This window comes from Globicephala melas, chromosome 6 (genome assembly GCF_963455315.2).
Source record: "Globicephala melas chromosome 6, mGloMel1.2, whole genome shotgun sequence".
NCBI lineage: Eukaryota > Metazoa > Chordata > Mammalia > Artiodactyla > Delphinidae > Globicephala > Globicephala melas.
Genome location: NC_083319.1, coordinates 86,298,805 through 86,320,566, shown reverse-complemented (window position 1 = coordinate 86,320,566; position 21,762 = coordinate 86,298,805). Strand labels below are relative to the sequence as shown.

Below are 21,762 nucleotides of genomic sequence, written 5' to 3'. Positions count from 1 at the left end.
AACTAGTGGTTACCAGTGGGGAGATGGAAGGGGAGAGGGGCAATATATAGGAGTAGGGGAGTAAGAGATACAAGCTATTAGGTATAAAATAAGCTACAAGGATATATTGTACAACCTGGAGAATATGGCCAATATTTTATAATAACTATAAATGGAGTATAACCTTTAAAAATTGTGAGTCACTATATTGTACACCTGTAGCTTATATAATATTGCACAGCAGCTATACTTCAATAAAACTAAATCAATAAAGGAGTCCTAAGACAAAAATAAAATTTAAAAAAAGAACACAATGCTGTTTTTTTTTTTAAAAAAGAAACATCCAGAGAATGAAGAAAATAGTTCTTGGAAATTAATAATGAGAGAGTGGTAATTAAAAACATAATAAAAGATTGGAAAGTAAAGTTGAACAATTCTTTCAAAATCTAGAGCAAAAAGATCAAGAGATGAAAAATAAGAAAGAAAAGATAAGAGAGAACTGTCTAGGAAGTTCAATATCCAAAAAATCAGAGTCCCCAGAAAGAACAGACAAAAGAATAGGTAGGAAATCATCAAAGAAATTCAAAAGATCTTTCCGGATTTAAGGTCCATTGAATGTCCAGAACAATGAATAGAAATAAATGCATACCAAGACACATCAGTGTGAAATTTCTAAGAGGATATCCAAAAGCCTCCAGGGAGTAAAAACAGGACTTATATAAAGGGTCAGGATTCATAGCAGCATGGGACTTCTCAAGAACAACACTGAAATTTAAAAGATAGTAGAACCATACTTTCACAATTCTGTAGGAAAATTACCAGAATTCTATAATCTGCCAAAGTATCAATCAAGTATGAGAGTAAAGTACTGATATTTTCAAACATGCAAGGTCTCAAATACTTTACCTCTCTTGTACCTTTTCTCACGTAAGAAGAATAAACCAAGAAAGAAGAAGATATGGGATCCAGGAGAGAAGTGAAAGAAATCCCTGTGGTAGAGGTCCCAAGATAACTGTACAAAGGGAGTAAAAAGCAAACTGTTCAGATTGGAATAGGTCAGAAGGTTCTAAGAGAAATTTCTTTTAAGAAGATGAAAATGGCAGAATATCAGATATGTTTGAACGTATTGCAAGGAGATTACATACTTGGGCGGGAGTTTAGCATCAAAATAATCATCAGTGCCAAGAAAAAAGCAAACAAGCAAGCCAAATAATAGTCACTAAACCCACAGGAAAAAACATATTAAATATCTAAAGCATGAGTTAGACTTGAAAATGGTTGCCTCTGAGATCAGAAAATGGGAGTGGGAGTGCTTGTTCAAAAGCTGCTGTTTTTTCATAAGCTTTGAAGAGCTATTTGACTATTTAAGGTAGTTGTATCTGTAAGTTTGATAAAACTAAAAAAAAAGTTAAAAAAAAAAGACTAACATCCCAGGTTCTTACACTGGTCTCTTCAAAACCTGTCTTCCCCCCCACCCCCACCGCCACATTCACTGTGGACTTGCCACCTTGGACTCTGTTGTACTTAGATACTCCAGGGCTTCGTGTTTGCTTTGCATCTGCCTGTGACATCCTTCTCCCACGTACATATATGGTTTGTTCATACACTTCCTTTAGATCTCTGCTCAAATGCTCCCCTCAGTAAATTCTTGCCCTCTCTTACCCCTCAGTGTATTTTACTTTCATTATGGCACTTGATATCATCTGGCATTTTATGCTTTTCATTACTAAGCTTTGTCTTGTCTTTGCTTCTGTAGCACTACCACTGCAAACAGGTTTGAATATAGTAAGGGTTCAAAAATATTTATTAGATGAATAAATAGGACAAATATACAAAAATCCAAAAACAAATTCACTGAAGCAGAAATACAAGTGGGGAACACACAAATATTCAATCTCAGAAAATATCAGGGGGTCTTACCTGGTGGCGCAGTGGTTGAGCGTCCGCCTGCCGATGCAGGGGACACGGGTTCGTGCCCCGGTCCGGGAAGATCCCGCATGCCACGGAGCGGCTGGGCCCGTGAGCCATGGCCGCGGAGCCTGTGCTCCGCAATGGGAGAGGCCACGACAGTGAGAGGCCCGTGTACCGCAAAAAAAAAAAAAAAAAAAAATCAGGGAAATGCAGATGAAAACAATGGGATAATTTTTGCCCAGGTTAGGAAGAAGTAAAAATATCCAGAATAATATCACTGTCAGGGGTAGAAAAGTAAATTTGTAGTCTTTTGGAAAGCAGTTCAATATGCAGATGTTCACATGGGGGCACAAACAGGCATGTGCAAGGATACTGCTGCAGCAGTATTTCATAGTGAAAAATTAGAAACAACCTAAATGCCCATAAATGGAGATATTGTTAAAATACAAAACACATATATTTTAAAAATAGGCAACAAGTAAAAAAAAAAATGAGTGACAGCTATATGTTCTATATTGTGGTTTCATTTGTGTTTCACAAAAAAAGACTAAATTTGTAGATTTATGGTTTTATATGAAGATACCTAGAGAATGATCTAATAGCATACATCCCAAACTTTCATCTTCCTGGTTTCTAGTTGTTCATTTATTCATTTAATATCTGTTTCTGGAGCTATAAGTAGGAGTTGTCCCTACATACTAGGAATAGAGGAGTGAGCAAAATAGGAAAAGTGCCTGCCCTTACAGAGTGGATGTCCTAGCAGGAAGAAACAGACCATGAACAATAAACAAGCAAATACATTATAGGTCAGGTGATGAAAAGTACTGTGAAGAAAAGTAAAACAGGGTAAGAGAGAGAAGAACACAGTGAGATAAGAGGACACTTATATGTTTAGCTGTGCTGTCAGTGGAGCTTTCTGCAGTAATGGACAAGCCTTGTGAATTTGCACTGTCTGATACAGTAAACCACTAGCCTCATGTAGCTGTTGGACCTCTTGATCTGTGCTAGTGCAACTGAGGAATGGAATTTAAGTTTCATTTCATTCCAGTTAGTTTAAGTTTAAGTTGCCATATGTGGTTGATTGCTACCATATTAGCCAGTGCATTTATATGGGATGGTCAGGGAACTCCCCTACATAAAGCAAGATTTGAGCTGAGACCTGTACAAGATGAAGGAGCTAACCATGTGTTCCAGGCAGAATGAACAACAGGAACTTATCTGGAGTAGTCAGAGGCTGGAAAGGCCAGAGCAGAATGGGCAAAGTAAGAGTGGAAAGATAAAGCCAGAGAAACAGAGGGAGCCCCACCATGGAAGGCCTTGGCAACTAATATAAGACTTGGCTTGTTCTTTGTGTGAGGTGGAAAGCCATTGAGCAGACAAGTGAAGTGATCTGAATTTTTAAGGGGTCTGGGCCTGTTCCAGAGAGAGACAAGACAGGTGAGGGCAGAAGCAGGGAGAAAATTAGGAGGGCCCTACAGTAACCCAGGCTGGAGATGATGGTGAATTAGGCGGTAGTGATGGATGTGTAGAGAAGTAATGAAATGAACTAATGGTATTAACCACTGGATCAGATAAGGGGCAGGAGAGAAAAAGGAGGAATCAAGGATGGACTTCAAGGGTTTGGGCTTGAGCAAATGAGATAGGGAGCACTGGGGGAAGAGAACATTTGGGGAAGGAATTCAAGTTCTATTTTGGGCATGGTAAGCGGGAGGTGCCTGTAGAGGGTTAAGCCACAGTCCTGACAATGAGAGAGATCAAAATGGGAACTGCAGCTAAAGGGTTTCTTCCTAGAGAACTATGTAAGAGAATAGAGTTCATAGATGGTGTTAGGGTACCCCTTTTTATATGAGGGGCAAAGCAAATGACCTGTCATGAACCTTTTTAACATGAAGATTTTATATGCCTTTAACTATCAGTACATGTGGCTGTAAGATTTGGGTACTTATTTCTCATTTTATTTATTCCATAGAATGGCTCCTGAACGAGTAAGGTCCCTGTCACGAGTTTGTGTCCCACTTGTTACTCTGCCAGATTTTGAACCATTGGTAGAGGCTCTGCTCACCTACCATGGACATGAACCTCAGGAAGTGCTCTGGCCTGAGTTCTGTGATGCTGTGAATGAGGCTTTTTTGCTGTAAGTGATGACCATCTACCTTATCATTCAATTTTGTTTTTCCTTTTCTTAGAATACTTTAGTATGTTGGAAATGCAATTTTCAAATGTTTTGGTCTCAGTACCACTTTACATTCCTAAAAATTATTGAGGATCTCAATGAGCTTTCTAAAAAATGTGGGTTCTGTCTATCAATATTTACCATATTTGAAATTAAAACAAAAGTTTAAAAAATATTTATCACTTCATTTTAAAATAACAATAAATTGATTACATGTTAATACAAATAGCATATTTTTAATGAAAAACAGTGACCTTTTCCAAGAAAAAAATTGTCTAACAAGAGTGGCATTGTTTTCACATTTTTGCAAACCTCTTTATTGTTTGACTTAAAAGAAGAGAGCTAGGTTCTCACAGATATTTCTGTATTCAGTCTGATGCAATATGTTTTTTTGGTTGAGGTATATGAAGAAAATCCAGCTTCACACAGTTATGTACTTGTTAAAGACATATTTTAATAGCCATCTCAGGTAATTGTGGATATGCGACATGGATACCTCACCAAAAATTGAAAATGGTGGTTTTTTAAAGGTTAGTTGCAATGTGGAATCTGAAATTATATCAATGAGCTGTTCATGCTGTTACATTAAAACCAATTGGTCTGTCTTGCATTTTTAATGGATCTTATTTTATAGCTTCATACATGGTTCATTTGGAAAATATTGGTTCATTAAGTTAGGCAGATCTTCCAAACATTGACATATTTCACTTTATACTATCAAAATTTACATTCATTCACCACCAGTCTCATCAGAAATGTCTTATAAGTGTTGGGAAGCTGTAAAGCTTACATTGGTGAAAGCAAATTTTCCAAGATTCTAATTTCTGAGCTTAAAAACTCAAATTTATCATTGGTTATAAATACTGTCAGTTGTTTTCCTTAGTGTGCTAGGGTCACTTCTCTAATTTTTGAGAAAGTATGTGCCAAATACTCAAGTCTGAATAACGATTGTTTGTCTGCCAGTGATTTTTTTCAAGTAAATTTCCAAGAAGGAAAAAAGTGGCTAGTTGATCTTATAGCTCAGCAAGTTGCCCAAGTGCTTCTCCTCTAGACAATCATCGTGTTTTGGTATGTAGCAGAAATGCTTTATGCATACCTTTTCACCACACAGAATGTTTTTAATTGAAAGTATCCTCAAGGGTAAAATTTAATGAAATCAATATTTTATATTAATATTTTTCATGAAATGCATTTTTATGTGAAACTGGCAGTGTTTTTACTGTGAGTATGTGGTAGTAAAGAATACAGTGACTACTGTCCCTTCTTTGATTTGTGTTAGGCATAGCAGTTTTACTCACTATTGCTTTTGCACTATGAATGCATATGTCAACACAGTTGTTCTAGGAGAACCATGGGATTCAAAATAGTTATTCAGCACTTCAAGTATTTCTGTACCACGTGTGTACTGCCAAGTTCACCTAAAAAAACTCCTGTCCTTAGTTGGTGCTAATACCAACTTGTGTTAATACAAGCAACACAACTTGTCCAGCCATATCTAGAGATTCAATTTTAAGGCAGAAGTACGGTTCTGTTGATGAAATATTAACTTATCACATACACATTTTAATTATTTAATTCCTTTTTGTTTAGATTCTGAATGATTGGTCTCAAGTTGCTGCTGCAATTAATTAGCAGTATAATAGTATTTGAAAACATTCTATTGAATAAGACACAGTAAGGTAAATTATTAACATCTATAAAGCCAAGGGAAAAATAACTTTCCTCGTATTTGTTTTTCATTTACAGTTTAGCGCATTACTTTGGAGTAGATGTCCCACTCTCACAAGTCAGAGAAATCTCTGACGTTTTGATTTCATCTTTTCCTGATGAAACACCTGTGAGATGAGAAGAGAAATCTCTTAATTCTCCTTTGTAAAGCCAGGGGTCCATTTTTAATATAAGAAAATATATTATAAATAAATTTTATTTTTGAATAAAATATTAAATTATAAAATAAATCTAAAAATATGTTATATAAAATTTGTAAAAATATATGAAACATAAAATGTATTTATATCTACAATAATTGGGATAAAATTTAGGAAAGTTTAAAAAAATGTTTAATATTATTACCAAATAAGACAAAAAAGCACTTGCTTCTTGTTATGTTTCCATGTAGGCACAAGAAAAAATATCAGAATTTATATTAATTTATTACATTTTATTTTTTCCTAGCTTTATTGAGATATAAGTGACATATAACATTGCATATGTTTAAGATGTACACTTTTATATTGCAAAATGACTACTACCATAGTGTTAGTTAACACCTCCCTCACATCACAGGATTACCATTTCTTTTTTTGTGATGAGAACATTTAAGATCCACTCTTTTAGCAACTTTCAAATATGCAATACAGTATTATTGACTATAATCACCGTCCTGTACATTATTAGATCCTCAGAACTTATAACTGGAAGTTTGTACTTTTTGATCAACATATTCCCATTTCTCCCACCCCACCAGTCCCTAATAACCATCATTCTAGTCTCTGTTTCTATGAGTTCAGCTTTTTTAGATTCCACATAAAGTGATATCATACTTGTGTTTCTCTTTCTAACTTATTTCACTTAGCATAATGCCCTCAATATCCATCCATGTTGTCACAGCCAAGGATTTCCTTCTTTCTCATGGCTAAATAATAGCCGATTTTGTGTATATGTGTATATATACACACACACTATGTATATATAGCATATATATAACTAGATATAGATATATATCATATCTTCTTTATTTATTCATCTATTGATAGACACTTAGGTTGTTTTCATATCTTGGCTATTATGAATATACCATAATAAACGTGGGAGTGCAGATATCTATTTGATATCCTGTTTTCCTGTTCCTTTCCTGTTCCTTTGAATATATACCCAGAAGTGGGATTGCTGCATCATGTGGTAGTTATAGTTTTAATTTTTTGAAGAACCACCATACTGTTTTCCATAGTGGCTGCACCAATTTGCATTCCCACCAACTGTGCACAAGGGTTCCCTTTTCTCCACATCCTCACCAACACTTATTATCTCTCGTCTTTTTGGTGGTAGCTATTCTAATAGGTGTGAGGTGGTATCTCATTTTGGTTTTGATTTGCATTTCCCTGGTGATTAGTGATGTTGAGTACCTTTTCATGTACCTGTTGGGCATTTGCATATCTTCTTTGGAAAAATGTTTATTTGGATGCTCTGCCCATTTTTTAATCAGATTGTTTGGGGTTTGTTTTCTGTTGAGTTATATGAGTTCTTTATATATTTTGGATATTAACTCATTATCAGACATATGATTTGCAAATATTTTCTTCCCTTCTGTAGGTTGCCTTTTCACTTTGTTGATGGTTTAGAAGCTTTTTGCAGTATAGAAGCTTTTTAGTTTGATGTAGTCCCATTTATTTATTTTTGCTTTTGTCACCTTTGCTTTTGATGTCAAATCAAAAGTGTCATTGCCAAGACTAATGTCATTCTTATCCCCTATATTTTCTTTTAGGAGTTTTATGGTTTTAGGGCTTAACATTCAATTCCTTAATCCATTTTGAGTTGATTTTTGTGTTTGGTATAAGATAGGGGTCCAGTTTCATTTTTTTGCGTGTGGCTATTCAGTTTTCCCAGTATCATTTATTGAAGCAACTATTCTTTCCACATTGTATATTCTTGCCTCCTTTTTTTTTTTTTGCGGTACATGGGTCTCTCACTGTTGTGGCCTCTCCCATTGCGGAACACAGGCTCCGGACGCGCAGGCTCATCGGCCATGGCTCATGGGCCTAGCCACTCCACGGCATGTGGGATCTTCCCGGACCGGGGCACGAACCTGTGTCCCCTGCATCGGCAGGCGGACTCTCAACCACTGCGCCACCAGGGAAGCCCCTCTTGCCTCCTTTGTTGTAACTTAGTTGATCCATATATGTGTGAGTTAATTTCTGGGCTCTCTGTTCTGATCTATGTGTGTGTATACTGATCTATGTGTGTATACCAGTGCCATACTGTTTTGATTATTATAGCTTTGTAATATAGTTTGAAATCAGGAATTATGATACCTCCAGCCTGTTCTTCTTTCTCAAGATTGCTTTGCCTATTCAGGGTTGTGTTTCCGTACAAATTTTAGGATTATTTCTTCTGTCTCTGTGAAAAATAGCATTAGAATTTTGATAGGGATTGCATTGAATCTGTAGATTGCTTTGGGTAGTATGGACATTTTAACAATATTGTCTTCCAATCCATGAGCACAGTATATATTTTCATTTATTTGTGTCTTCTTCAGTTTCTTTCCTCAAAATCTTATGGTTTTCAGTGAACAGATCATTAACCTCATTGGTTAAATTTATTCCTAGGTATTTTAGCCTTTTTGATGCAATTGTAAATGTGATTGTTTTCTTAATTTCTTTTTTAGATAATTTATTGTTAATGTTTAGAAACACAGTTGATTTTTGTATTGATTTTGTGTCCTACAACTTTACTGAATTTGTTTATTAGTTGTAACGGTTTTTTTGTGAAGTCTTTAGTGTGTGTGTGTGTGTGTGTGTGTGTGTGTGTGTGTGTTTGTGTTGGTGTGTGTATCTTCTGTCATGTGCAAATAGAGCCAGTTTTACTTCTTTTCAGATTTGAATGCCTTTCACTTCTCTTTCTTGCCTAATTGCTCTGGCTAGGGCTTCCAGTACTATGTTGAATAAAAGCAGCAAGAGTGGGCATTCTTAGAGGAAAAGCTTTCACTTTTTCAATGTTGAATATGATGTCAGCCGTGTGCTTGTCATATATGGCCTTTACTATGTTGAGCTATTTGCCTTCTATACCTGTTTTTTTGAGAGTTTTCATCATAAATGGATATTGAAATTTGCCAAATGCTTTTTCTACATCTATTGAAATGATGATAAGATTTTTTTTATCCTTCAGTTTGTTAATGTGGTATGTCACAATTGATTGATTTGTGGATGTTGAACCATCCTTGTATTCTAGGTATAAATCCCACTTGGTCAACAAATTAGGCCCCTGGACCCAATTCCAACGTGTGTGTGTGTGTGTGTGTGTGTGTGTGTGTGTGTGTGTGTGTGTGTGTGTGTGTGTGTGTGTGTATGTAGGTTTCCCCACACCAACAAGTAGTTCTCTGACACTAGCAGGCTATTCGAGAATTCAGCTCAATTCTGATATTATCAGAGATAGCATCAGATTGCACAGGTAAAGGGCCCCGTTGCACAAGACCACCTTCCACTTCAGATGTAGTTGCCAGCCCAGGTTTTTGCCTATGCTTCTGACTAACTGGTTACAAGTTGGGGGTTCCCACAACTCCCTCCTTGGCTTTGATTAATTTGCTAGAATGGCTCACAGAACTCAGGGAAACATTTTACTTTCTAGATTACTGGTTTATTATAAAAAGATGTAACTCAGCAACAGCCAGATGGAAGAAATGCATAGGGCAAGGTATGGGGAAAGGGTGCAGAGCTTTCTTGCCCTCTCAAGGTGTGCCACTCTCCCCTGATCTCCACATGTTTACCACCCTGGAAGCTCTCCAAACACCAGCCTTTTGGGTTTTAAGGGAGGCTTCATTAATAGGCATGACTGATTAAACCATTGGCTATTGGCAAGTGATTCAATCTCCAGACCCTTCTCCCCTCCCTGGAGGTTAGTGGGATGGGACTGAAAATTCCCATCCTCTAGTCACATGGTTGGTTCTCTTGGCAACCAGCCCCTACCCTTAAGTGAAGTCTAAAAGTCACCTCATTAACATAACAATAGATACCTTAATAGCTCTCTTCACTTAGGAAATTCCAAGGGTTTTAGGAGCTCTGTGTCAGGAATGGGGTCCAAGGCCAAATACGTATCTTATTATAAATCACAATATCATTCATGGTACGTGATCTTTTTAATGTATTGTTGAATTTGTTTTGCTAATATTTTGTTGAAGATTTTTGCATCAATATTCATCAGGGATATTGACCTATAATTATCCTTCCTTGTGGTATCCTTGTTGGTTTTGGTATCTGAGTAGTGCTGCCCTCATAAAATGAGTTTGGAAGTGTTCTCCCTCTTCTGTTTTTTTTGGAAGACTGAGGAGGATTGATATTAGTTCTTTAAGTGTCTGGTAGAATTCACCAGTGAAGCCATCTGGGTGGACTTTTCTTTGTTGGCAAGTTTTGATTACTGTCTCAATCTCCTTGCTAGTAATTATTCTGTTCAGATTTTCTATTTCTTCACGATTCAGTCTTGGTTGGTTGTATGTTTATAGGAATTTATCCATTTCTTCTAGGTTGTCCAATTTGTTGGTGTATAATTTTTCATAGTAGTCTCTTATGATCGTTTGTATTTGTATGGTGTCAGTTGTAATATGTTTCCTCTTTTATTTATAATTTTATTTATTTGAGATTTGAGCGCTCTCTCTCATTAGTTTAGCTTATCAATTCTTTCTTTCATGGATTTTTTTTTTTTTTTAATCTAAAAGGTCATCACCATCGCCAAACTCAATCATCTAGGTTTTCTGCTGTGTTATCTTATAGGAGTTTTATAGTTTGTAGTTTAAATTTAGATTTAGGATCCATTTTTGAGTTAATTTTTATGAGGGGTATAAGGTCTGTGTCTAGAATCAGATTTTTTGCATGTGGACGTCCATGTGTTGAAAAGACAATCTTTACTGTATTACCTTTGCTCCTTTATCAAAAATCAATTGACTCTACTTAGGTATTTCTGGTCTCTCTGTTGCAGTGGTCTATTTATCAGTATCACACTGTCTTGATTACTGTAGCTTTGTGTAAATCTTGAAGTCAGGTGGTGTCAGTCCTCCAGCTTTTCTCTTCTCCTTCAATATTGTATTGGCTATTCTGGGTCTTTTGCCTCTCCATATAAACTTTAAAATCGGTTTGTTGATATCCACAAAATAACTTGTTGGGATTTTGACTGAGATTTCATTGAATCTATAGGTCAAATTGGAAAGAACTGAGATCTTGACAATATTGAGTCTTCCTATTCATGGATATCCTCCATTTATGTAGTTCTTTGATTTTGTTCATCAGAGTTTCGTATTTTTTCTAATCTAGGCCTTGTACATATTTTGTAAAATTTATACATAATTATTTAATTTGGGAGGTACTTGGTATCTTCTTTTTAATTTCAAACTCCACTTGTTCACTGCTGGTATATAAGAAGGTGATTGGCTTTTGTATTTTAACTTGTATCCTGCTACTTTTCTATAATTGCTTATTAGTTCCAGTTTTTTAATCAATTATTTTGGATTTTCTACATAGATAATCAGTTAATCTGTGAACAAAGACAATTTTATTTATTTATTTATTTTTATTTAAAAAAAATTTTTGGCTGTGTTGGGTCTTCGTTGCTGTGCAGGCTTTCTCTAGTTGCAGCGAGCGGTGGCTACCCTTTGTTGTGGTGCGCGGGCTTCTTGATGCGGAGCACAGGCTCTAGGCACGCGGGCTTCAGTAGTTGTTGCTCGCCGGCTCTAGAGTGCAGACTCAGTAGTTGTGGCAGATGGGCTTAGTTGCTCCACAGCATGTGGGATATTCCCGGACCAGGGCTCAAACACATGTCCCTGCGTTGGCAGACGGATTCTTAACCACTGCACCACCAGGGAAGTCCTGACAGTTTTCTTTCTTTCTTCCCAATCTGTATAGCTTTTATTTCCTTTTCTGTTCTTACTGCATTAGCTAGACTTTATAATGAAGTTGAAAAAGTATGGTGCAAGGGAACATCTTTGACTTGCACCTGAACTCAGTGGGCAAGCTTCAAGTTTCTTACAATTATTATGATTATTAGTTGTATGGTTTCTGTAGATATTCTTTATCAATTTGAGGGAGTGCCTCTCTAGTCCTAGTTTACTGAAAGTTTTTATATTGAATGGGTTTGGATTTTATCAAATGCTTTTTCTGCATTTACTGATATGATCATGTGATTTTTCCTTTTAGCCTATTGATGTAATGAATTATATTAATTGATTGATTTTCAAAAGTCGAACCAGCCATGCATATTTGGGACAAATTCCACTTGAGCATGATATTTAATTCTTTATACATTGTTGGATTCTAGTATTTTGTTGAGAATTTTTGCATCTATGATCATCAGAGATATTGGTCTCTAAGTTTTCTTTGCTTGTAATGTCTTTGTCTGCTTTCAGTATCAGTGTAATTCTGGCCTCATAGAATGAGTTAGGAAGTATTCCCTCAGCGTCTGTCCTCCAAAAGAGATTGTAAAGAATTGGTATAATTTCTTCCTTAAATGTTTAGTAGAATTCACCAGTGAATTTATCCAAGCCTGGTGCTTTCTGTTTTGAAAGGTTATTACTTATTCATTCCATTTCTTTTAAGAGATGTAGCCCTACTCATTTAGTCTTTTACTTCTTGTGTGAGTTTTGGCAGATTGTGTCTTTCAAGTATTTGGTCCATTTCCCTTAGGGTATCAAATTCGTTGGCATAAACTTGTTCAGAGTACTCATTTATTATCCTTTTGATGCCTTAGGATCTGCAGTGATGTCTCCTCTTTCATTTCTGGCGTTAGTAGTTTGTGCCCTCTCTTTTTTCTTAGTTAGCCTGGCTAGTTGATTTTATTGGTCTTTTCCATAACCACCTTTAGGTTTCATTTATTTTCTCTATTGATTTCCTGTTTGCATTTTCATTTGATTTCAGCTCTATTTTTTCTTCTACTTACTTTCGATTGAATTTGCTCTTCTTTTTCTAGTTACCTGAGTTGGAAACTTGGATTATTCATCTTAGATATTTCTTTTTTTTCTAAATATATATTCAGTGCTATAAGTTTCCCTCTAAGAACTGCTTCACTGTATTCCACAAATTTTGATAAGTTATGTTTTCATTTTCATTTAGTTTAAAATAATTTTAAATTTCTCTGGAGGTTTCTTCTTTGATTTGTGTGTTGCTTAGAACTATGTTATTAAATTTCCACATTATTTGAGATTTTCAAGTTAACTTTCTGTTATTGATTCCTAATTTAATTCCATTGTGGTCTGAGAACAGACATTATATGACTTTTGTTCTTTTAAATTTGTTAAGGTATGTTTTATAGCCCAGAATATGGTCTGTCTTGGTGAATGTTCCATGTGAGCTTAAGAAGAATGTGTGTTCTGCTGTGGTTGGATAAAGTAGTCTATAGATGACAATCATATTCACTTGATTGATGGTTTTGTTGCATTCGGCTATGTTCTTATAGATTTTCTGGCTGCTGGATCAGTCCGTTTTTGATAGTGGGATGTTGAAGTCTCCAGCTATGATAGTAGATTCATCTATTTCTCTTTACACTTCTATTAGTTTTTTTCCTCACATAATTTGACAGTCTGTTGTTAGGCCCATACAAGTTAAGGATTGTTATATCTTCTTGGAAAATTGAACCCCTTTTCATTATGTAATGAGCCACATATTCCTGATAACTTTCCTTGCTTTGAAGTCTGCTGTATTTGAAATTAATATAGCTACTCCTGCTTTCTTTTGATTAGTGTTAGTGTGGTATCTCCATCCATTTAGTTGTTGTCTTTTTTTTTTTAATTTATTTTATTTATTTATTTTTGGCTGCACTGGGTCTTCGTTGCTGTGCGCAGGCTTCCTCTTGCTGCGGTGAGTGGGGGCTACTCTCTGTTGCAGTGCGCATGCTTCTCATTGTGGTGGCTTCTCTTGTTGCAGGGCACAGGCTCTAGGCACGTGGGCTTCAGTAGTTGTGGCAGGAGGGTTCAGTAGTTGTGGTTCACGGGCTCTAGAGAGCAGGCTCAGTAGTTGTGGCACATGGGCTTAGTTACTCCATGGCATGTGGGATCTTCCCAGACCAGGTATTGAACCAGTGTCCCCTGCATTGGCAGGTGGATTCTTAACCACTGTGCCACCAGGGAAGTCCCATCCATTTAGTTTTAATCTATATGCGTTTTTATATTTAACATAGGTTTATTGTAGACAAGGTATAGTTGGGTCTTGTTTTGATCCACTTTGTCAATCTGTCTTTTAATTGATGCATTTAGACCATTGAGGTTCAAAGTGATTATTGTTATAGTTGGACTAATATCTATTATATTTATTACTGCTTTATATTTGTTGTCCTTGCTATTTGTTCCTCTTTTTGTCTTCTACCCTTTTTCTGCCTTTGGTGGTTCTAACTGAACATTTTATGTGATCTCATTTTATCTCCTTTCTTGGCATATTTGTTACACTTCTTTTTTAAAACTTTTTTAGTGTTTGCCCTGGAGTTTGCAATATACATCGGCAGCTAATCCAAATCCAATACCTTATAATAAAAAAAAATCCTAATTCCTCCCTCTCGCTCCTTATACCATTGCTGTCATTCGTTTCACATACATATGAGCATACGTAAGCATATACATACACATAAACATACATAATTGAGTACATTGTTCATATTATTATTTCTGAGCAAACAATTATCTGTTACCTCAATTAAGAATAGGAAAAATAAAAGTTTTTATTTTGTCTTCAGTTATTTCTTCTTCAATGCTCTTCATGTAGTTCTGAGTTTCTGACCTATATTATTTTCCTTCTTTCTAAAGAACTTCTTTCAACATTTCTTACAAAGCAGGTGTATTGGCAACAGATCCTCTCAATTTTCATTTGTCTGAGAAAGCCTTTATTTCTTCTCCACTTTTGAAGGATAATTTCACAGGGTACAGAATTCTAGATGGTGGGTTTTTTTCTCTCAACACTTTTGTATGTCATTTTACTCTCTGCTTGCTTGCATGGTTTCTGAGAAGTTGGATGTAATCTTATCTCTGTTCCTCTATAGGTAAGATATTTCTTTTCCTCTGGCTTCTTTCAGGGTTTTTCCTTATCTTTCATTTTTTTTTTTGGTAGTTGCAAAATGATATGCCTAGGTGTAGGATTTTGGCATTAATCTTGCTTGTGTTCTCTGAGCTTCCTGGAATTGTGCTTTGGTGTCTGACATTAATTTGGGAAAAGTCTCAGTCATTATCATTTCAAATATTTCTTCTGTACCTTTTTCTCTTTCTTCTTCTGTTGGACCCATTATACATATGCTGTATTTTGTAGCTGTGCCACATCCCTTGGAAATTCTGTTCTGGTTTGTTTCAGTCTTTGTCATCTTTGCTTTTCGGATTGCAAGGTTTCCATTCATATATCCTCTAGGTCAGAGATTTCTTTTCCCACCAAGTCTACTAATAAGCTCGTCAAAGGCATTCTTCATTTCTTTTACAGTATTTTTTTATCTCTCATATTTCTTTTTTGGTTCTTTCTTAGTATTTCCATCTCTCTGCTTACATTGCCCATCTGTTCTTGCATGCTGTCTACTTTATCCATCAGAGCCCTTAGCATGTTAATCATAGTTCTTTTTAATTTCCAGTCTGATAATTCCAACATCTCTGCCTGATTCTTCCTCTGTCTCTTCTGATTCTTCTGATTCTTCCTCTGTCTGATTCTTCTGATTCTTCCTCTGTCTCTTCAAATTGTGTTTCTTTCCCCTTTTGGTATGTCAAGTAATTTTTTTCTTAATAGCTGGACAAGATGTGTACTAAGTAAAAGGAACTGCTGTAAATAGGCTTTTTGTAATGTGGTGATGAGATGTGAGGGGAGAGGAAGTGTTCTATAGTCTTATGATTAGGTCTCAGTCTTTCAGTGAGTCTGTGCCTCTGCACTGGGAACTTCATAAGTTTTTCTCAGTTTTTTCTTCCTCTTAAGTGGGATAGTATGCCTAGAGCTGTCTGGAAGTGGTTATTTCCTTTCCCCCTGGTCAGTTAGGCTCTGATAATACTCCTGAGGTCAGGCCTTGTTAAGAAAAACAGAGAGCTCTGTTGTATTTAAAAGTGATTCCCTTTCCCCTCTTTCTGCCTAAAGCAGGGGTGACTTTTTCTCTGATATTTACTATGTGAACCTGGTGGGAACTCCTGGAGGTAAATCTCACAATATTGTGGGGGCCCCTCTAGGACTGAGTCTCCCTGGAGTTTTTAACTTTCCGAGTTGTTCACAGTGACCCTCCAGCCATTTGCTAATTCCAGTTCAGGTTTTCCTACCCAGCACTCGTGCCTGTGGTGGTTTCTACTTGTGGACCTCTGCTCCAGTCAGCTATGATTCCCTGTATTCGCTTTCCTGTTATCTCCAGTCTCGGGGACCAAGGTTTGCCCTGTGTCCTCCCTTCTCTTAAGGATGCAAGAAGAGTTGTTGATTTTTCAGTCTGTTCTGCTTTTTACTTTTGTTAGGACAAAGTGGTGACTTACAAGCTCCTGACATGCAGAATGGGAAACCAGAAGTCTCTATATAGTACATTTTTTAAAAACATTAACTACAGTACCATTGTTATATCTTAAAATTGACACTGATTCATGATCATCACCACGTATTTAGGCAGAGAACAAATTCTCCTGTTTGGTTTTTTGGAATTAAGAGTCCAGAGTCCACACATTGCATTTGGTTGATGGGTTCACAAATCTCTTTCAATCTATAGGTTCCTTTTGTTTTGCAAATTATTTCTTGAAGTAATTTTGTTGCTCTTCCCCACTTTCAGGTTACAGAGCATCCTACCACCTTGAGTGTGATAAAGGGTGCATTCGCCCCGTCAACCCTCCACTGACTTAAGATGCTCCCTTAGTCATATACAGCCATCTCTCAGTATCCATGGGGGATTGGTTTCAGGACGCCCGTGGATACCAGAATCCACAGATGCTCAAGTCCCTTATGTAAAATGGCAGAGTACAGTTGGTAGTACAGTTAGCCCTCCTTACCCGTGGATTGAGTTGTACTTAATTTCTGTATGCATTTAGGCCTGTTTTATTATTTTCTGTTCTGTTTCTTTGGCCTATCATATATGTACACATCAGTACCACTTTGTTTTAATAACAGAGTCTTTCTAATATAAAGTAAGGCTATTTCCCACTCATTTCTCTTCTTTTTCTGGGTTTTTCTGGCAATTCTTGATTGTCTTATCTTTCGAGTAAACTTTGAAACCAATTTGTCTAGCTCCAAGAAAGTCAGCTCATGTTATCTGGAGGGAGGCTCATGTTAAATATGTAGATTAACCGAGGAAGAATGGACAACTTGATGACGTTAAGGGTTTCTATCCACCTATTCAAGAACACTTACGTCTTTCCATTTTGTTCAGGTTTACTTTCATGATCTTAAGGAGTCTTTTACATATTTTTCACATATAGGTTTTAGACATTTCTTATTCCTAATGGTTTCATTTATTTATTTATGCTGTAGTAAATGGATCTTCTTCCCATTTTCAAATTGATTTATTACATTTGGAAAGTGAACAGCCTCAAAGCTGCCATCATTCTTTCAGAAGAAGTAGTTACCAATAGAGTATTTGTTGTTTTTTATATATAATTCCTAAAAATAATGTATATTTTAATTTCATTTTTTATGAAAGTTATAACTCAGGAATTTGTTAAGGTAAGATTTAGAAAGAGATATAGAATGTTAAATTATTTGATGCTTTAAAAAAAGGTCAGAACATAATTTTCATGGTTAAGCATATGAAGTCTTTTTTTCTGTCTACTTTAAACTTATGTCAAAATTTATCCAAGAGTCTGAACTTCCTGAGGAGTCTGATCAGTTATCTTTGTTATTTATGTAAGATATTGGATAATAATCAATCTGAAAGTCTATATAATGTGGTAAGTGTGCTCCACATGCATGTGTCCGTCACATCATTTACCTGAGTACACACTGCAGGTTCTAGTGGCTCACCCCAGCAAATTTCATTTTTTACCCTCCAAAGCAATTATTCATAGTATTTACTTTTAAGTAAAATGCTCTTTGCATTTCACCTTGGTAGCTCTATTTCTGATTTATTTAGTCATACATTTTATTGAAGAATATGGTCTTAACAACTTGTATTTCCAGTCTTACTTTTTCAGCAAGAGTTGAATTAAAGGTAATGAGAAGGAGAATGCCCCTCGGCATCCTCTGTGAAACCCCACAAAGCTGCTTCAGAAATTACTGGCGAGAAGGAGGCCTGCTTAGAGAATAGCCACTCCTCCTCGACCAGCAGTGCTCAGATGGAAAGCTGAGGGTAGCGGCTCCACGAGTAGGCCTGAACTCCTTTGCTATTTATTTTACTTGTGATAGCATGTTCTCCCTCAGTAACTAATAAAATTTATTTGGTTTGGAAAATTATGTCTGCTAATCCACAGGGGACAGACTGTCGAGAAATGCTGGGTGGTCTTCAACTTGTCCAATTCTTATGGCTTCAGCTCAGCAAGTTCCCCAAGCAGTGGTGTAAGGGCTGGAGCCTTTCCATGGACACTTTCCCATAGACAGAGCATCCCAGCCACATGCTGACACGGGGAGGCTGATTCACATTACCACCTCCTCACTGGTACCCCCTTTCCCCCAGCCCCTTGAAGAGTTCCCCAAGTGTGCTGCGTGGTCATTTAGAAACCACGTACTTTCTTTGACCAAGGTGCCCTGCCCTGTGTTTAGCCTTCCAACTATTTGCTTACCACAATCACCAGTGGAATTTCATCTGGTTTACAATCGGTTGGGTGTCTTTGGCCTTGGCTTCCAAATATAGTCATGTATTTTCAGAAATGGGCAGCCTGTCTTCTTTTAAACAGCAGATGCTTGCTCCTCTCTGCAGTTTAGATAACCTAGAGGAACTTTATAATTTCTTGGCTCAAAAGTCAAACCAGACTCCTTACGTCTATCCCTGGGGTTGCCGTAATAGCCACCTGCAGGCTGCACGTTGTGTAAAACCTTTCTGGGAGGGCTTATGCAATCCTTTCATACGTCTGTGGAGTACAAGTAATTCTGCATGACATGGCCTCTAAGGTAAACATAAATCCATTGCTTCAAAAATATTGAGAAGTTTGATAACTAGTTGGAGAATTTTTTCTACATACTGGAATGAATGAGCCAATGAACAAATGAAAGAAAGAGTGGGTGTGTGACTGACCAAGCAACTGACCTCATGCAGTAACTGTGAGTGTCAAGTAGGGTGACGATACACTTATAAGTTGTAGACCGTGACACTTTTGAGAGTTAAAAGAGGTACCTATTATAATTATGGTGGGATAACAGACAAAAGCCTGTCCCAGGCACACTGGAACATATTTAAATGGGTCTAGTGCCTATAAAATATTTAGCAGGGTGCCTGGCACCCAAAATAAATACTCAATAACTGTTAGCTTGTTGCTGTTATTATTGTTGTTGACTTTAATAATAATTATATTATTTTTGATAATGTTTTATTAGGTTTTCTCAAGCTTATATCTTTTCCTCCTAATGAAATTATCACTGAACTAAGTCCAGACGTAGCTAAATTTCCATTGCTGAAAAAGCTAATACAGCCTCCAAAGATGCTAAATAAGAAAAAAATAAATTACAAGAAAAGGCTAGCCTTCAACCAAGCTTCTAGTTTTATGTTTTTTCAGCTCCAATAAGAAAAAAATCAGGCTTTAAGGCTTTAAATCTGGCAATCCAGTGGTTAGGACTCGGCGCTTTCACTGCTGGGGCCCAGGTTCAATCCTGGTCAGGGAACTAAGATCCCAAAAAACGTGCAGCACAGCCAGAAGAAAAAAAGAGAGAAAAATCAGTCTTTAAGTATTGTCAGTATAAGTGAATGTCTAAACGAAGAAAAGCTAGTGTAATACCAAGGACAAAAAGTTAGCAAAGCAGTAGTAGTAACTAATACTCCCATTTCTATCTATCCTGGCATCCTCTTTTTTTTCTTTTTTTTTTAATCTTACTAAGATATGATCACAAAATTAGTTATTGAAAAAGTTTACTTTTCAAGTAAAAACCTGCTGATACTGATTTGTAACAGACGTTCCATTATGTTTGCATTTGTACGTTTCCTTTGATTGGTGTTGCTGCTCTTTGCTTTAAGAAGTGACTTCTCTGCACATATAAGTGATAATGATGGCACAGTTTCCTCAAATTTGATATACTTCTTCGATCAAGTTTTCATGGAAATACACCTTTGAAATGTAATAGAGCATATTCTTTCCGGGTCCTTGGAATTAAGTAGTTCTCCAAAAATGTTGGTCCTGATTTCTGTGGGCTACTCCGGCAGCCCAGGCAGCCCTTGATCTCTTTCTGGTTTGGAAAGATGGAACACTGCCTGCGTTCCTCTTGAGTAAGGAAGCTCCTTTCTCTCCTCTACCTCTCAGACAGTGTTAGAACACATTCTCTACCGATGATTGCCGCCCTCCGGAACCTCTCTTGCAAAGTATTGAATTCCATATTTTGGTTTTGCTATAAAAAGCATTTGGAGCCAAAATTATTTAATAAGCATCTGGACCAATTTCTTAACCTGATTACATCTTTTTCAAGAGGATGGGGCACACAACTAGCTTACTAAATTGAATATTTGGGGAAACAAAGTACAGTTTTTTAAATGTCCAGGAGGCATCTGTCCAGAAGAGTCTAATAGCAGGAGATGTTGGACAGGGTAGAGTGTCCTGTCCAGGCCTCTCCTGCTCTGTGTCAGAAATTATGAAACTGCTATGATGCAGAAAACTTCCTGTGATTATTAGGAAGGAATTTTGGAGAGCCAAGTTTTTAATCTTAATCTATTTTTCTTGAATTTTGATCAGTATCCAGCCTAGATGGATGGAATAACTATAGACAGAGTAGGAAAAGGACAGCCTTAGAGTTTCTGTAACTAACACATATTGAATAGAATGAAAATTTTCAGTGTCCCTAAAAACGTTTTTCTTTTTTTACTTTATTGGCTCTTTAACATTTCCACAGAAATATATACACTTTATCAGGTCAGGTCAAACAGTGCAGAAGTATATACAGAAAATGTCAATTATCCCCTCCTTATCACACTGTAGTACTTCTGGTAACCATACCTTATACTCTTGTAAACATTAGAAATCTATGTGAAACAATTTTCTCTCTTTTTTTAATAAGCTTTTTTAAAAAAGCAAAAAGAAAAACAGCATTGCATCATACACATGACTCTGGAACCTGTTTTTTAACCAACATAGCTTGGGTATCCCTCAAGGGATATAGATCCAATTCATTATAAAATAGGAACATATTTCCTGATATGAATGGACCTTAATTTATTTAGCTATTTGCCAATGGATACATTCAAGTTGTTTCTAATTTTTTCTTTAAATATTGCTGCAATAAATACCTTCTAAGTAATGCCTTTATTTCTGCCAGGCAGATTCACAGAAGTATGGTTATGAAGACGAGGGATATGTGTATTTTACAGTTTATTAGGTGGTATCACATGACTTAACCAAAAGGGCAAAGCCATTCCCTGTCCCACTTCTGAGAACACCCATATCCTATACCTGCTTTAGCACCGGATGTTATCATTCATCTAAACATTTGCTGATGTGAGCATGAAAAAATGATACCTCCTGGATGTGTTAGTTTACCCTTCTATACTATTAATAAGGTTGAAAATCTGCATATTTTTATTGGCCATTTGCACTTCTTTTATAATTTGCCTTCTTTTTTCCTGGTTTTATTGAAATATAATTTATATATAATGTAAATTATATATAATTTACATTTACAGTCCAGCCAAATTCTGTTATGCAATATATTAAGATCATGTTGCTTTGGTAATTTCTTCATCCAAGATTAATTGTAGTTAAGTTTTTGATGTTTTAGAGAAAAATAGATTTTTTTTGGTTAATAGATGATTCAAATACTAAACATGAGCCCATAGATTTAATCATTTACAACAATTAGTAGAGTGTGCTATGAATCAAGGGTAATAAAAAGACAATTGTTAACATATACATTTTTCAAACTGTGTCTGAGAATAGAACAAAAATTTTA

At 36.3% G+C, this 21,762-nt stretch overlaps 1 protein-coding gene across 4 annotated transcripts in view; it reads left to right on the top strand.

Moving 5' to 3' along the window:
- Positions 1–21,762, top strand: part of FANCC (FA complementation group C) — a 281,309-nt gene that overhangs the window by 212,601 nt on the left and 46,946 nt on the right. For all 4 annotated transcript variants that reach the window (XM_060301110.1, XM_030832881.2, XM_060301112.1 and 1 more), the window contains one exon: positions 3,860–4,024. In XM_060301110.1, coding sequence (XP_060157093.1) covers positions 3,860–4,024 — 165 coding nt within the window. The remainder of the gene's footprint in view (positions 1–3,859; positions 4,025–21,762) is intronic.